The sequence below is a fragment of the Melanotaenia boesemani genome, chromosome 1, assembly GCF_017639745.1.
Source record: "Melanotaenia boesemani isolate fMelBoe1 chromosome 1, fMelBoe1.pri, whole genome shotgun sequence".
In the NCBI taxonomy this organism is placed as follows: Eukaryota; Metazoa; Chordata; class Actinopteri; order Atheriniformes; family Melanotaeniidae; genus Melanotaenia; species Melanotaenia boesemani.
Window position 1 is genome coordinate 14,255,591 of NC_055682.1, and position 17,822 is coordinate 14,273,412.

Consider the following 17,822-nt stretch of genomic DNA (forward strand, 5'->3'; position numbering starts at 1 on the left):
TAAACTTTAATGGCATTGGTATGCCCTTGGTATGAGAATGAAGCAAACTATTCATACTGAAGATTTAAAAACTGGACACTATGTTTGCGAAACATCCCCCAGAGGTATCCAATTAGAACTGGTGTTGAAACGCCGAGCTACTTGTTGTGTGGGTGCTGAGGGTGTTTTCGGCACTAATAAAGTTTGGACAGTTAAAGCTTAGTATGGCAGGTAGCTGCAATCTGTGGTGAGTACTGTTAACTGGCAGTAAGATAGAGACTGAAAATACAATTGCCCAATCTTCTAATGTACCTCTGCACTTTGATGCAGTTGAAGGTGTTCGCAGGCGGGACAAGGGTTGGACATTACCTCACTCTGAACACTTTCTGGGGGGAGAAACGAGCGAGTAATTAGCTGATTAGAGGCCCGTCAGAGCAGCTCAGCCTCCAGCCAATCCCAGCTCACCCCGGCCTTCAGTAGCGGAGAGGGGCGGCTGATGGAGAGACACACATTAGCTGCTTCTGTAGTTTGTGAGGGACGTAATGTTGCAAAGTGGCGTGTAGAGGTGTAATTTTAGGAAACTGATGAATGAATGCGGAAACGCCAGTAATACTAATAAAAAAATATGTACTAGGGATATTGGTTGATCCTACTGATAGTTCATGTTTGGAACGGCAAACAGGCTGATTTTATGAAAAGATAAGAAGCAGTTTCAGAGACTGAGACAGAAGAGGCTCAGCTGTCTGCGCGCGCTGACGCACGGCACAGGTGTGCTCCAAAGCTTAACTCCAGAGTGTTTTCCTTCCACACACTTTTCGGTCTGACTTTTTGCTAAAGCCGTCATGGAAAAGTCGAAAAACTTCCGAATCGACGCCCTGCTCGCCGATGAGACCAACCGGGGCACCCGAGACCTCTCTCCTGGTCTGAGCAACGACAGCCCCGGGGGGAGCCCAATTTCATGTCGCCGTGCGGACACTCCTTCCCCGCGGGCCGCACAGCTGCAGACCGGAATAATCCCCAAACCAACTATTCTGAATCTCCCACATCCAGGACTCGCTTCTCTACCCCAAGGTGCGATTCCCGGTATGTACCCTGCACCCATGTACCCATTGTCGGCTTTGGGTGGGCAGCACCCTGCATTCGCATACACCGGTTTCACACAGCTTACGCAAACCTACCCGGAGCACCTGAAGGCGGCTGCCATGGCTGGATCTCTGCCGCTGGAGCACTGGATCCGCGCTGGGATCATGATGCCTCGTCTGCCAGATTATAGCTGTGAGTAAAACTAAACTAGATTATTTTCTATTGAGACTTTAGAGAACAAAGTCCAAGAAACTGACAAAAATGCCATATCCATTTCTTTCCTTATTATGATTATTTATTAATTATTAATTAATTTTTTTAAAGAACTGTGCCATTCCTTGTTGGAAAAATGGGAAAGGGGAATTTAATCAGGGAATTGGGTTTTTATTATTATTATTATTATTATTATTATTATTATTATTATTATTATTATTATTATTATTATTATTATTATTAAAGTACACATCGGCCCAATCGGCCAATATAATGTTTTTGTTTTTCCTTTTCCAGAATAATCAAAATGGAACCCAGATTTATTATGCAACATGAAATATAGTAGAATATAGATCTTTTAACGCATTTAAGTTTCAGTTCAAGCTCTTAAACAAAAATATCCAGCATATCCTTATTTGAAATTTTGCCCCCTTCCATAAACATTTATCACTGTAATTTACAGCCATTTTTTCACAGCATGCTTTGCAGAATATTTTATTCAAACGTGGGCTGGTTTTAAATAGTCATACATCGTCCCTCACAGCCCAATGGCCTCCGTTTTACTGCTTATCTGTGTGTCATATTTTAATTTTGGCCCATTTATTTCTCTATAAACGCCAACAAGATGAAAATTGTCTTTGTGTGACGAAGAAACTATAAACAAACACCTAAAACGTTCTGTAGTTTAACAATAAAAACCCAAAAGCCTTCATTGAATTTTCATTAAGTTAATGGCATGCCTGTGTTTTTATGGCCCCTGCGTCCGCTTCTGTCGTGTCCCCCCGTCAACAATAAACTGGAGTGAAGCTATTACAGTTAATGATGGCCAGAGAGTGCTGGCATATGTGTGCCTGTTCCCACCTGCTATTACAGTGAACTATATGTCCTTGGTGTTTTTAGTTCTACTGTCTGGTCAAATATTTTAGACTTAAATTCTGTAGGATTATGAAAACTAAAATCTTCTGCTTTTGTGGGATAAACATTAACACTAGCTATAAAAAAAAAAAGGGAGGGGGGGGGGGAGAGATTTTCATGGATCTGTGAAAACCAAAAAGAAATAAGTTTTTATAACATCACCTCAGATGTAACTTTGACTCATCCAAACAGGCCTAACTATTTTTCTCCTTCTCTTCCAGCGGGCCCTCAGTCCGGCCTGTTGGGGAAATGCAGGAGGCCTCGCACTGCTTTCACCAGTCAACAGCTCCTGGAGCTGGAGAACCAGTTCAAACTAAACAAATACCTGTCCAGACCCAAACGCTTTGAAGTGGCCACCTCACTCATGCTGACTGAAACACAGGCAAGTCAACAGACTCCAGATTTCATCATGAAATATTCCCCAGATATAAACTAAGACTCTAGAGTGATTTCTCTGAGTGAAAATCTACAACTACAGTCCAGAAACGGCACTCATTTGACACTCATTTAAAGTGATTGCACAGGATTTCAACAGGAAATACCTTTTATAAGCTCCCAAAAGTCAGATTTACAGCAAGTTTATAACAATGGTAGTCCCTATGACATATGCATTCCCACAAAAATGTGAGTGAAACATGACATTATAAAAATTCAAACATTTTTTGCCAATTTATCAAAAGATCATTTAAAAACAAATAAAAACTGGAGCCTTTAACACAATAATCAATTGCTATGTAAAAGCAAATTTAAACAAAATGATCTTGTCTGGTTTAAAAATGGTATTTAATTTGCTCTCCTGCACAAAATGTCAGTTTTTAAGTAGAATAAGTTTTAAAATTGTCTGTGTCCACTTTACACAGTCGCTGTGGTTTACATTTGCAATTGTCTCTAAATACTAGTAAAATAATTTCTGTTTTCACTGCACATTCATTCATGATTTAGGAAGTCATAATGAATAATAATGAAAGAGTGTTTAATATTTCCCCACATCTACAACACTATGCAAAGAATTATCATACTGTATTGCCTTAATATGGGATGTGTCTTCATTATCTGATACCCCAGTTAAGCATCACTCCAGAAGTTTTTTTTTTTAAAATGAAAAAACAAAATGATATTTTTATTCTTGTTTAATTATCTTTCATTTTTTTGTGAGTGGTTTATTTCTACTTGAAGGAAATTTGACTTAACAACAACAAAAACAAAGAGAAAAAAAACCAAATGATTAAGCATTTCTATTTAAAGACAAGCTTGCATAGAACAAAACTATTTTAAATATCATCAAAAGTTCCTGGCAATTTTCCTTTAAATGCAAATTGTACATGTAATGGCAGCAATACATACTTAAATCTGTTCAGGAAAAACAGTATTTTATCTTTTAATGTGATATATTTCCTGAACTCCATCATCCATTGGCAGGTCAAGATCTGGTTCCAAAATCGGAGAATGAAATGGAAGCGCAGCAGAAAGGCAAAGGAGCAGGCTACCACCTCTAACCAGGCTGAGACAGAGCGACTACGCAACGAAGGAAAAGCAACCAGTGACAAATCTGATGAGAGCAGACGAGCTGAGAATCCGGATGACAGAGGGATAGATCTCATCCTGGAGGATGAAGATGAGGTAGATGGAGAACATGTAGAGGAGGAGGAAGAAGAAGAAGAAGAAGAAGAAGAAGATGAGGAAACCCAACATGGTTATCCTGTTGCTATGGGTAACAGAGTTGGGATGCAAAGGTCCACAGACTTCTTGCAGCGCAGCAACAACCTTGGCTACAATCCCCACAGCCCGTTCTCTGATGATGCTCTTGACGGGGTGCAAGTAGGAGGAGGAGACAGGAAGATTGGAGCAGGATTGTGAGAAAACACCAAGCTGGTCGCCTGAGTGTTGCAGAGACATTAACACCAGGGACACGTCCCAAAATGTCAGTGTTTGTTGTTACTTGAAAAGACTATTTACAAATGCAAATATCTATCTGGTTTGCTCTATGAATATTTAAATTTTCATCATTTATACAGCTTTCAGACACACAAACACATACAGTAGAAAGAAAATGATGGCTATTCTGTTAAATCTATATATAAATAGAATAATTTTAGGTACTGTACATTTTGTAGCATGCGGAAAAAACTGTTATCATAAATATATTTGCAATCGTCCTCTTGTAGCGTTGTGTTTGTTACACCTGCTCAAAGATGGAGCTTCACCTTGTCAACACGTGTTAAGTGAATGAAAAATGTGAAGAGAAACAAATGAACATTCAGACGTTCAGCTTGAGGATGAACAGTCAAACAAGTTAAACAAGCTGAAAGATTTAGCTGTTATGGATGTTTCCGATCCAAAACTTTGCAGCGCATAACATGCGTTTCTTTATTTTTGTGCATTTTGTGTGCATATTGTTCTTTTTTTCATCCTTGGTAATATTCATGTTGTTCCTGACACTTGCATGTAAATAAACTTAATTTATTTGAATGATTGCAAAGATTAATCATTAAAAATTGTTTGTTGTGTAACTGTGAAATTTAAAAAAAAAAAAAAAGTGAAAACAAAAGAGAAAAAAGGGCTGAGAAAAGTTTTTTTTTAAACAGGCAATCCTGCTTAGTATGTTTCACTAAATGTTTATGACAAACAGGTCATGATGATTTACACCAGCAGAAGGAAAATAAAAACAAGCATTTCTTTAAATGTCTTAATTTTCATTTAATTTACTTAAACTTTACTAAGAAGAAAAGAAAAAAAATCCCACAAAATGGTAATGGGGTTTATATTGTTTTGTTTTTTTTAAATGCATCCAAATCATTATTCCGTAATTTGATTGGTTTTGATTGGTTTTCAGTCTTTGCTGACTAATTTCGTTGTAATTAGAAGGTATAAACAGATCTAGAATTTGATACCAAAGACTTAAGAGAGACACAAGTTATAGATCTGGCTCTACTTATGAAACATTCACAACTAAACTCCTGCAAACTTTAATTAAGATGGAAAACCAGACATGATAAAATATATGTTTAAAAAAAAAGGCTGATGATGAGTTCAGAGCTTGTGTTAATCAATAAGCACCAACTCCTTCCTACAGACTGCAGAGCTATACTGTTTGAAATGTTGTCAAGAAATGTTAGTTTGAACTAAACTTGTAAAATCAAGAAAAAATAAACCTTGAATACTAATAAAAAATTTAATGAAGCTGCATGTCACTGGCTAGTAAGACAAAGGGACACCCCAAACATCAGCAGGAAGGTTGAGACGACACATGCAGTGTTTCTTTGTGTATTATTGATGCATTAAGTTCTCCATGGACCAGTCAGAGTCAGAAAGTGAGCAAAGTAATAATTGTTTTGTGGACAAATGACATGAAAACTTAATCTCTATTCATTTAATAACAAGATCACATTGATAGCTGTTAGTCAGAAAGTCAGAAGATGCAGCTCTCATTCAGCCATTCAGTGAGGAGATGATGACTTCTTCTACATTAAAAAACAGACCTCAAAATTCACATCACTTCACTTCAACAAATCCAAGTTTTTTAAATGATCATTAGTGTCCATCCATGATGAGAAGTCTAACTAACTTGTTCAGAGATCTGCGAGGAAAACTGCTGTTTTGAAATGAGCTTGAAAAAGTTAGTTATTTTAATTGTATTCAAATTCTCTGATCTTATTATTATTATTATTATAATTATTATTATTATCATTATTATTATTCATTCATTCATTCATTTTCTGTACTGCTTCATCCATTTAAGGGTTGTGGGAAAGATGGAGCCTATTCCAGCAATTAACAGGCCAGAGGCAGGGTACACCCTGGACAGTTCACTAGTCCATCACAGGTTCAACACAGCGAGACAAACAACTCACACTCACTCCTATAGGGAGAAATTAGGATGACCATTTAACCTGACATGCATGTCTTTGGTTGGTGGGAGGAACCCGGAGAGTGAACCCACACATACACAGGGAGAACATACAAATTGTTTGAAAAAATAACGATAGCCTTTTTAGTTGGAGGACATATTTTGTCAGCCATTCCCTCCCATGCTAGATTTCCATCTCTTAAAACAACATTTTTGGTCTTTGAAAATTGACTGGCATTTATTGAAATTCCTAATAAGAAGGTTTAATTGTATTTTTCCAATGAAAGAACCCTATAATGGCAGCTTGAAGGGTTTCAAAACACACCTCTACAGATTTTTTGCTATCATCATTATTAATTAAATAAAAAGCACATTAGGATATTAAAGATGCATAAGTTTCCAAACTTAAAACTCTGTGCTTCCGACTACTCTTGATGGCAAACTGACATTCATCATGCATATTCCAGGTCTATTTTCTAACTAATTTCAGTGTGTTAGCATGCTAGCATTGGTTAACATAATACTAGACAAAACTGAAACAGGCTTTGTTTTGTGGCAGTCTTATCAAAAAAAAATGTTCTCATTCTAATCTCATAGAATCATTAACAAGTTTAAAATTCATCCTAAAAGTAATCTGCACCAAATTTTGGGTCTGTCCAAAAGCTTAGAAGATATTTCAAACTGAATATAAATGATGAACCAGCTGCACCTTCACTAACAGAGCATTGTGAGTTGTTATCCCTCGTAAGAAATACCACAAATTAATTAGTGAATCTCTCTCATTGAAGAGTGGTTTATGGTTTTATTAATGATCTCTGTTTTACGCTTCCTCCAACTGCTTCTTGTGGTTGTAAAGCACAGCAAAACCAATTCTCACTTCCCAGTTTTAATTTATTACAAAGACTCTCAGATATTAATTACTTGGTAGGGTTTACTGATGGCCAAATAATTAAGCTAATGAATAGGAAGTAAAGCAATCAAAAGCCTGATGGTGAGTGATCACACAGACCCATTTTAATTACTAAGAGCAACAGCGTGATGAGTGTGTGCAGCTGCAGCTGGGCGTTTTATTGGGCACCCATGTAAGGGCTGTGATTAAGGAGCAGATTGGAGGACATACGGTGTGGTGTCATTTAGCCCCCTCTCAGACCGCAGCCACATATTTATATAGTGATTAAATGCATTCTTAACTGTCTGGACGGACTCCGGCTCCTCCTTGAAAAAGCAGGACACTGAAGCGATCAGAAGTGCTATTTAACACCAATGGTACATGAAGCTTAGGGTATTTGTGGCTGGAAAAACTGCACTAAAATTAAATTGAAGAATGTCTGAAAGCTATTATATATGGAAAAAGTTACTCCTTTTTTTTGCTATAAACTATCATCAAATTTTCACAGAGAGGAAACAAAATCTTATAAAGCACTAAGAATACAGAAATATACATAAAACATTCAAATCGCAGTGAGATGGCTGAAACAAAGAATGTCCTAGTTTTCAAGTCGCACATCTTCATTTTATTATAAAATCATTTTATTAAAGTCTTTTTCGTATTAAACTAAACTTAGTAATATGTACATACTGGAGATATTAAATCATTTCATATACAAAATTACTGCCATACATTTGTGGCTTTACAGCTATTACAGTGGCATATAGCTGCCAAATGAATTAGGGGGAGGGGTGTTTGTTATAAGGTGATGATGAACTGATCTCCAGCAGATACAAATACAGAAGGTAACCATTGATTTGAACATTTAAAACAGTATTTGTGTGTTATTTTTTGTTTGTTACCATTTTAGATGGAGAAAAGGGAAGGAGCCATATACAAACATTTAGGCACTAAAAGCTTTCAAATAACTTTTACCAAATTCTTAAAACTTAAGTGATCGTCAAGGAAAGTCGGTGATGCAAATTTCAAAGCTTGAAAATCTAACTCCTGAAGCCTCGTCTCAACAGTTAGGTCACAACAGAGAACAACAAGACTGGTGATATGCTGTCTGCGCAATTCTGACCCCATTAAAAGAGCCATTATAGAAAATCTCTCTTTCATCTAGACACAAAATTCTTTGTCAAATTTTTGAAAACGGTAGCAATATGATCATGACAGAGCTTTCTGGATGCAATGCACAAAGTTATGTATATAGGAAGAAAAGGGGTCAAAAACTGCATGGAAGTCAAATCTTTTGAATTAGTGTAGTATGGAAAATAATTTCAGTTCAACATCAGTAAATTTTGGAAGCAATTATCACAGGATTTTGGACTAAAATGATGATGGCTATCTTCAACATGATTATGATCACAAACACATCCCAAAATCCACAATGAACTATTTCATTAGGGTTGAAGGTTTTGCCATGATTGTTTACTGTTCCTGTGAATAAAAAAATCTAAGACTACTCTTTAAAAGACATGCCAGTCAGCCTTTAACTCTGAAGCAGTCATGTGAAAAGAAAATACATCCTCTTTCACTTTCACCGTTTCATGCATGAGCAAATAATAAACAGTGAAGATGGGGAGATAAAAAAACACCTCTAAAGATTTGCTGCAAATCAGTTCACAAAATGTACTATTACAGCTTCATATTCACTGTAACCTAAAAGGAATTTTATGGAAGTTTTTAACTTTTTAGACTTGATTTAAAAGGAGCTAATACAATTGCTTCATAACAACCTTCTAGCCTGAATTTCTATCAAACAACTTTTTTAATTTGGCTGATGAAAACATATTTAAATCAATAGAGTCTCATTTACTTGTGTGACTTGTCAGCTAGATGACAAAAGGCCCCTTTGACAGAGTACAAAAATCACAACTAATTGATAATGCTGCAGAGAAATATATGAAGGTCATTGATTCTGTTTCTCCTCTAATTTAATCTGAATACAGCAGTCATGTTGATTAAAAATTCCCTGCGTAAATTACAGTTACTGCTGATAATGCTGTCAGTTTTCTCAGGAGCCGCCTGACAAAAGTGCTGACGGCTTTCTACCTCTTTCATTTTTTTAACCAATAATGCATAGTGAGTCAGTCGTTCCATAAAAACATTTCACTGTCTATTGAATCACTCAAGTCACCCCTGAGATGTCAGAGTGGTTACCAGAAACCCCCTTTTTCATAGTTACACAAATAAATCGGCCTCTTTTTGCTTTGTTGGATTATAAATCAGGGACCCCTTAAAATATTTACACCCTGTAGTTTAATCAATCAGCAAAATGTCGGGCTCATTACGTAAATATGAACAGATTGTGCGATCTTTTAACGTAATCACACGTATTGCTGCAGCTTTCCAGGGCCCTGTCCTGTCACTTAACTAATGGACAAGTACAGCAGTGAGCGGCGGGACCCAATAAATTCACATCTGTCTGACTTAGCTGTTCTAAAGCAAGAAAAAGGCAGCATTTTTGCCAGTAAAGTTTATTGAAAAGGTGTGTTCAGGGTGAATGTATTCACGAGAGGCATTTATTGTTGCAGGAAATGTATGTTACAGTTTTGTTTTTTTTTTTACCAATTATAATGAGGATAGTGTCCCTGCTGGTGTCACTGTAACCTTCAATTCATGCTGGTCAGCAGAAAGATCTAAACTGCATCAAACAAAAGAAAACACTAATACTCAGGTTTTGGTTATTTTCTTACATTGTTTTGTTTCCAAATGTGCTAAATTAAAGCTGGAGATTCTCGTGTGAAGGGATTCAGAGAAACTCCAAGAGGCGTTTTTTCAGTCTTAAGTTAAGGTGCAAAAGAGTTTGCCTACTCAATACTTTTTGTTTGCAAATTGTTTGTCAGTGACTCAGCTTTTCATATTTGTGGGCGTCTAAATTCACTTAACCTGAAGTTTCTATGAAGTGGTCTTGAGCAATAATTCAAAATTTATAAAGGTCTTTTGAGCTTAAATGCTACTTATGTTTGCACTTTTCACTGAATCACTGCACCTATTTTCAGTATTCAATAGCAATATATAAGAAGTTAGTATAAGTCTTTTGCACGTTCATCTCAGTAAAATGAAGTGTAAAATTGCTGCTTATGTTTTCATATTTATGACATCTTCAGTATATTTTTATTTTAGATAATAAAATGTGCTGTAATATCTATATTTTACACAAATATTGGTAAAATGTTGGCAGAAACATCATTGAGCGCATCCACTAGTCAACCTTTTGTGTAAACACGGCTCATGTCTGCCCTCTGGTGGCCAGATAACAGATTACTTCGCCTGTCTTGATTCGGATTCAGCAAATGTGGACACGTGGTAGAAAAAAAAGATATATTTTCTTTAGTCTGATCAAAAAAAGCTGATAATTTTCTATATATGTATTCTGAGACTGATACAACATAATAGTCAGTTTTTTTTATGAGGCTTCCCCTAATTTGGGATATTTAACATTATTAGAGTTTCCGCAGAGGTGGCAAGAAACCTTAATAACAAATAGCAACAACACTTTTTTTTCATATAAATGAGGGAATAGGTAAATTAGGCCTACATTTAACCTTTTTGCGTAGGCCTATGTTCGTCAGTTTGCTTAAATGTACCCTATGAGCTCGTGTATTTTTTTCCTCTAGTATGTTTTCTTTTATTATTATTATTTTTTTATTATTATTAATTAATTAATTAAACCAAAATAACCCAATATTTGGTGTCTGGCCTTGATGTATCCTAAACAGTAATCAATGAAGCCAGATGAATACTCATTTTGCACAGAAATGCGCATTTTTTGCGCTGTCTGGGTCGCTTGGGTGCGCTTGGTGCAAGGGCGGGGCGCGGGATTTAGAAGGGCGGGTCTTTCAGGTTTGAAGCACATGATGAAGCTGTGAAAAAGTTTGCAGATTTGTCTCAGCCTCCTTGACTTTCTTCTGCTGGAAAGCCTCCGCTGAAAGCTAGCCGACTTTCAGACTAGCCTCGTCCTGACACCGTGACTGTAACCATGGCCTCCTCGGAGCTTGGTAAGTTCTTTACTTTTTTTTTTTATATATGTCGTCATTATAAAGCTTTACTTAGCAACATGCATGGTGTTAGCTGTGTGGCTAGTCTTAGCCAACGAGGAAAGCTTTACAACAGTAGAAATCAGTTTACTCTTCTTTTGTGTGTGTAATAAATGAGGAATGTCCTCTACATTTGCATCGCAGCACTTTTGAGCGTGTCAGACAAAACTGGACTGCTGGACTTTGCCAAAAGGCTGGTGAACGTGGGACTGTCTTTGGTGGCTTCAGGAGGCACAGCCAAAGCCCTGCGTGATGCTGGACTGGTTGTCAGGTAGACTATGTTATGGTATTTAAATAATGCAGTTAAATCGTTTAGCCATGTTGTGAATGGCCTTTCTAACCTGTCAGCGTGTTTTCTGTGTGTCAGGGATGTGTCTGAGCTAACTGGACATCCAGAGATGCTGGGAGGCAGGGTGAAGACTTTGCATCCTGCTGTCCATGGAGGGATCCTGGCTAGAAAAACCCCCTCTGACACAGCGGACATGGAGAAGCTGGGCTACAGCCTGGTCAGGTGAGAAGAAGAGAAAAGCAATGAGAAATATTTTCCACTTATATGTTCTAAAACAGCCTCAGCTGTATCATAAACACACTTTAAATGTGCATTTAAAGCAGAATTAGACAAAATTACTACAACGTTCAGATGATGGAAAACACTTGTGGCACGTGGCTTTCATTAATGTCAGGCTCGTGTGCTTCGGGTGCAGACTTGTTTCCGTAATCAGGATCCACATGTAGGTGATTTATCAGCTGGATAATTGGAAAACCGATGTTCACCTTGTGACTCTTGTTTGCTTGTGGCCAGAAGAATGTGATTAAATCACATTTCTGTGTGATCACAGACAGATCATGCAGCAGTTAAGATTGAGACCAACAGATACAACGTGGCCGATCAGTACTAATTGATTAACACATGTAATTGATGAATAAATCAATGACCTCCTTGTTTCATCGAATAGTTTGAATACATTTGCTGATGATTGATAGTGAGATGAAAGTTACTCTGCAGCCCAGCTGATTATTTTACAGACAGGGTCTTCATTCGTATTTGGGATGTTGTAGTTTGCATAGTTACTTTAACATCAGCGTTATCTGGAAAATGTAGCACATTAAAGGTGAAGACTGTAAGAGTTGCACCTTTTGTTCTTCTGCCTTTGTTGTCAAACCATTATTTTATTAAAGGCTCAAATAATCTGAACTTTCTAAATGAGAAGTTTAATGATTTGATAATAGCACTGTTTTCTAAGAAAATCCCCTGTAATTGAACTACTAGAGCCTTAATATTATGAGTTTTTATGGCTCACAGTATATAAAAATGGGTTTTATACCCTGTTCATTAATACTGCTCATCATGTCCATGGTCCGAAGGGTTACTTTGTTTAAGAAAACTGTGTGTCTCCTGTTTAAGAGTGGTGGTGTGCAACCTCTACCCCTTTGTAAAGACCGTCTCTAACCCGACTGTTACAGTGGAGGATGCTGTGGAGCAGATTGATATTGGTAAGTTGAGCTGAGAATGGGGCTTTCATGTGTAGTAACACAGTGATATTAACAAGGGCAAAACTAAATCAATCCTAAATCATGCATGAAGGTTAGTGTCTCAAACTCCATTTAAATTTCTTTTTTTCTCACTAATATTTAAATGATTTGTAAACAGAAAGTGTTTTTCTTCTTTCCTTTCAGGCGGTGTAACTCTGCTGAGAGCAGCAGCCAAGAACCATGCTCGGGTCACCATTGTGTGCGATCCTGCTGACTATTCGCTGGTTGCCAAGGAGATGGAGAATTCGGAGGACAAAGACACAGCCCTGGAAACACGCCGTACTCTGGCCCTTAAAGTGAGAGTTTTATTTGTTTTTGTTTTTTTTTCTACACAAATTCAACTTGCAAATGTGTGAGATGAATTTATATAACACTTAACATTTTTAAACATTAAGGTGGAACTTATTTATACCTGTTAGAAATGTCTATACTTCAGACCAGTTAGGTTGTCAACAGTTAAACTGGTTGATCATCTGTACTGTAGTTTGTGTTGTGTGTTTCTTTTCTGATGACGTTAGAAAATGTGTCTGCCATTTCAAATTTTATTTCATAGGTCTTATGTGCAGTGTAGGTGATATTTCTTTTGAAAAAGAAGAGGTTTAATTGTTATAGTTGGCTTTTATTTATCATTTGGACTATTTTTGGAGGATCAAAACTGGTGAGTTGACAGAATAATCTGTGTTTGGGAAATCAGCATCCTTCACTTTTTTTAAAAACCTTTAAAGGAAATCAAACTACTTAGATTATTAGATTATGCTGACTGGTCATTATTTCCACTCCATCATTGCTCTCATGCACCAATAGTAGATTGTCATAAGTAGGTCTTCCATTCAACGCAAAGCTAGACAAATATCAGAGCCAGCAGTCAGTCCAGGTGAGAGTTCACAAAGTTTAAAACATTTATAAACTCTGTGACCCATTTCAACACTTGTGATAAAAAGTCACCTCTGGACTTTGTCCCTCAATTATACACAAACACAACAAAACTAAAACAAATGAAAATGGCAACAGGAACCTCTTTACTCCTTCTCCTCACGACTTTCCGTCATGATCAAACCTAAATTTTTAAGAGGATACAGTTATTGTATGAAGGAGAATTGACTGTAAGTCATTTCAAGAGCAGTAAAATTGTAAAAAATGTGTACTGATTTATTCCTAATCATTCTATCCTCTCCTGGTTCATGAGAATTTAACAGCATTGGGTTACTAGACGACTGCTCGTACATGAGGACATGCTCAGACAGGATTTTCCTTAATATTCCAAACTTCAAGGCTTCTATCACAATAGGAACTGGAGTGGAACAAGTCTGAGCAGTGAAAACTGGTTTGACAGATTTTTATGATTGTAATGCCTTTATTCTGGTCAGGCCTTCACACACACGGCGCAGTATGACGAGGCCATTTCCGACTACTTCCGTGGACAGTACAGCCGTGGCGTGTCCCAGCTGCCTTTGCGCTACGGCATGAACCCCCACCAAGCACCTGCCCAAATCTACACACTGCGGTCTGAGCTCCCCCTCAAAGGTACGCCTATCAGACGTGTCTTTGACTTCTGTGTTTGAATGTGCAACTCCTGCACCATTTATTTTAAATCTTGTCTCTGTCACCTCTCAGTGGTCAACGGTTCTCCTGGTTTTATCAACCTGTGTGACGCTCTGAATGCTTGGCAGCTGGTAAGAGAGCTGAAAGGCGCCCTCGGCATGGCTGCTGCCGCTTCCTTCAAACATGTTAGCCCTGCTGGTACGATGAAGAGACGTTAGGTTACCCTTCTCTAACAGTGCAAGAGTCTAGATCACTTTCTTAAATCAAAATAATTTTTTCCACCTCTTGTCTAAAGGAGCTGCTGTAGGAGTTCCTCTGACTGAGGAGGAGGCTAAAGTGTGCATGGTTCATGACATGCTGAAGGATCTCACCCCGCTAGCTACAGCTTATGCAAGAGCAAGAGGTGAAACGCACGCTGTCTTCCTAACATGAGGAATTTTCTTTCTATGTGGAATCATGTTAACGTCTTTCTGCATCTCCAGGCTCAGACAGAATGTCTTCTTTCGGAGATTTCATTGCTGTGTCTGACGTATGTGACGTTCCCACTGCCAAGATTATATCCAGAGAGGTAAAGAACAAATAAAAGAGAATGAGCTGGTTTTTTCTGTTGTTGTTTCTTTCTTTCTTTTCCAGGCTAACACTGTTTCCTACTCAGTACTCGATCTCTGTCATTTTCAGGTGTCAGATGGAATTATTGCTCCTGGTTATGAGGAAGAGGCACTGAAAATCCTCTCCAAAAAGAAAAATGGCAACTACTGTGTGCTTCAGGTGAGAGCAGCGTTGCAGGATTTGACTAATTAGAGGCTCTGCACTCATGTTTTTTTGTTGTTTTTTTTTTTTTATTTATTAAATAGCTCATTATATGATGTAAGTTTACCAATTTTCAAAAATGATATATCATACCAAATCTAAAAGTCTCTTCATCATTTGACTGGGTAGAAATGTCTTTAACTAGCCTAACTTCTTTTCATACCAACTCTGGAAACACATGCAATAAGGCTTTACATAATTAAATGTGTTTAAGATGCTTCCTGGTTGCCTTCATTTGGAGGCTTTTTTGGCACCTCCAACTGGGAAGTGACCTAGGGGCAGACCAGGACATGTTGGAGGCGTTTTATCCCATCTGGTTGGGAATACCTTGGAATCCCCACCATAGTCGCACAAAAAACCTATAACTGTTTTCATAACCTGTTTTACTTGCCCACAGTGAGCAAGAAAACTGAAAATGTCTGTACAACACCTTGCAGCACAAGCCAGAGTTTCACCTTTTTAATTTACCAGCTCTGGTGCTTTAGATAAAGTTATTTGAATTTATTTTATTTACTCTTTTCAATAATGTGTTTTATTCCCAGATGGATCCAGACTATGAGCCTGTTGACACCGAGGTGAGAGTGCTGTTTGGCCTCTATCTCAAACAAAAGAGAAATGGAGGGCTTATTAATAAGGAATTCTTCAGCAACATTGTTTCCAAGGGCTCGGTGAGTCACTGTGGCGTGTCATTTGCTTTGTATTTTTTAATTATAATTCAGTTCACAAAAATGAACTTCCTCTGAACTTCTCCAAGCTATCTGAGGAGGCTGTGCGTGACCTCACTGTGGCTACCATTGCTGTAAAGTACACCCAGTCCAACTCTGTCTGCTATGCTAAAGATGGACAGGTGAGAACAGACAGATGAAGGGAGGAGGAAATCTTAATGAGGTGAAAGTTTTGCGTCATGCTTTTCTCTCCCGTGTTATGCAGGTTATCGGGATCGGTGCCGGTCAGCAGTCTCGTATCCACTGCACACGGCTGGCAGGCGACAAGGCTGATAACTGGTGGCTCAGGCACCACTCTCGTGTGCTGAACATGAAGTTTCGCAGCGGTGTGAAGCGAGCAGAGATGGCCAATGCCATCGACCAGTATGTGAGCAACACTATTGGAGAGGTGAGGTGCTTCAAATGTTAAACTGCACTTAAATGATGTTTGGAGAGCATGTTGGGTTTTTCTTACAGGAACTGTTTTACAAGTGAGCTCATGTACACAGACTGTCATGCATCTTAAAATCAGAATAACTTTATTGTCCCTGACGGAAAATTTGTCATGAGCAACTGTGTAGCTGTGCTGCAAAATGTGACAATAGTTGCATTTACCAGAGATAAATAGTGGTAAACATACTGTTTACAGTGTGGATTGCACAGAGTTTCTAAAAATTTCTACATTTTAGCATGAATTCTTGTCTGAACCACAGGAATATATTTGTAGATAATTGTCCCCAGAAAGAGTAATCTGAAAAAAATAAGCATGTATTGTTTGTTCAATATGCTTCTGACTTCTCAGGTTTAAGAAACAGGCTGTGGTTATAGTGCAGAACAAACAAGGCAGCAGCATTTTATCAGATAAAATATGGCTGTATGATATTAGGAAAACATTTAATTATATAACAAAAAGATTTGCAACATCCAAAGGACAACTTCAATATGAATTGCTAATCCTTGGTGTATTAACAAGGTCTGCACTCATGCATGCTAGTTAGCTGGAGAAATGCACGTAACTACACTACCGTTCAAAAGTTTGGGGTCACTTCCCTATTGAATCCCATGGCAAAGTGACCCCAAACTTTTGAACGGTAGTGTATTTCCTCTAATTGGAACGCTGCCCTCATTAAAACACTTGTTGATTCTGTGATAACGATTCATTACTAATATATTCAGCCTAAGATAAAAAGACTTACAAAGATAATAAAGTAGATCCAAGAGCTTGCTAAGATTCCTTCAGTGGATGGATAACTGTTCTGGGACGCCCCAGTTAAAGCATGCCAGGTCTGAGACACGGAAGGTAAATGAAAAGCTCTGTATTGCATATTCTAACCTGCAGGGCCCGGACTTGGCAGTTTGGAAGTCCATGTATGAAGAGGTACCAGAGCTTTTGTCAGATACAGAGAAGAAGAACTGGATCAGCTCTCTGCAGGCCGTCGCTGTCAGCTCCGATGCCTTCTTTCCCTTCAGAGATAACATTGATCGAGCCAAACGGGTAAATATCACACAAAGCACTTGTTTTCTAATGTATGCATGTTGTTGCAAAATTTTAACTTAGAAAACAGCTTTCTAACCATTTTTCCTCTCCGGTCTTTGTGTAGAGTGGTGTTGAGTACATCGCAGCTCCAGCAGGCTCTGCTGCTGATGAAGTTGTGATTAATGCCTGTAATGAACAGGGCATCACTCTGGTGCACACCAACCTGCGACTCTTCCATCACTGAGCAACACTACAAATAGAAAAAATGTTTCTAACATTGCTGATACCATTCCTGCTGTCTTCTTATGAGTGAGAGATAAAGTAAATGTTCATGTTAATTCTTCATGTGCATAAGTCAAATAAACTGCTCATGACTCTGAGTATTGTCTGTTTTTTATTTATGTTGAGCATTCAAAGTGAAATATTTTTCTTCAAGTTTAATCTAATTTGGTCATTATGCTCTTTCCTTGGAGCTTAATACTTTTATGGGAGCAATAGATGAGTAGGGATGAATAAGTTATTTTCTATAAAAGTGATATTTCTTATTTGAGTTAAACAAGTTTTTAATTTTGTTTTTTACATAAATTTTCTGAGTTTTGTGTAGTTTCAAATTTGCAATATAAAATCTCTACATCTCTACAATCTCTACATTGTTGACTTGGATATAAGGTGGGGGATGATTTTGCATTTTGCCACAGAACTGTCGAGGGGTGGTGTAGCTCTTGATTAAGGAGTGGAGGTAGAC

At 37.9% G+C, this 17,822-nt stretch overlaps 2 protein-coding genes across 3 annotated transcripts; both read left to right on the top strand.

Annotated features, from left to right (window-relative positions):
• Positions 1–821: 821 nt before the first annotated feature.
• On the top strand, positions 822–4,132 carry mnx2b (motor neuron and pancreas homeobox 2b). Of its 2 annotated transcripts, none has more exons than XM_041990897.1 (3): positions 822–1,258; positions 2,383–2,572; positions 3,610–4,132. In XM_041990897.1, exons 1-3 carry the CDS (start codon positions 822–824, stop codon positions 4,045–4,047), a joined length of 1,065 nt encoding a protein of 354 aa, XP_041846831.1. In that variant the 3' UTR covers positions 4,048–4,132. The 2 variants fall into 2 exon arrangements, with proteins under 2 accessions (XP_041846831.1, XP_041846838.1); XM_041990904.1 differs by having other exon boundaries at positions 822–1,254; positions 2,412–2,572.
• Positions 4,133–10,811: 6,679 nt separating this feature from the next.
• Positions 10,812–17,457, top strand: atic (5-aminoimidazole-4-carboxamide ribonucleotide formyltransferase/IMP cyclohydrolase). The gene is made up of 15 exons (XM_041992092.1): positions 10,812–10,972; positions 11,156–11,282; positions 11,379–11,522; positions 12,417–12,505; positions 12,689–12,840; positions 13,912–14,068; positions 14,159–14,284; positions 14,382–14,489; positions 14,569–14,654; positions 14,765–14,854; positions 15,439–15,564; positions 15,651–15,743; positions 15,827–16,009; positions 16,940–17,095; positions 17,202–17,457. The coding sequence occupies exons 1-15, from the start codon at positions 10,954–10,956 to the stop codon at positions 17,319–17,321; spliced, it is 1,776 nt and encodes a 591-aa protein (XP_041848026.1). The 5' UTR covers positions 10,812–10,953; the 3' UTR covers positions 17,322–17,457.
• Positions 17,458–17,822: the final 365 nt, after the last annotated feature.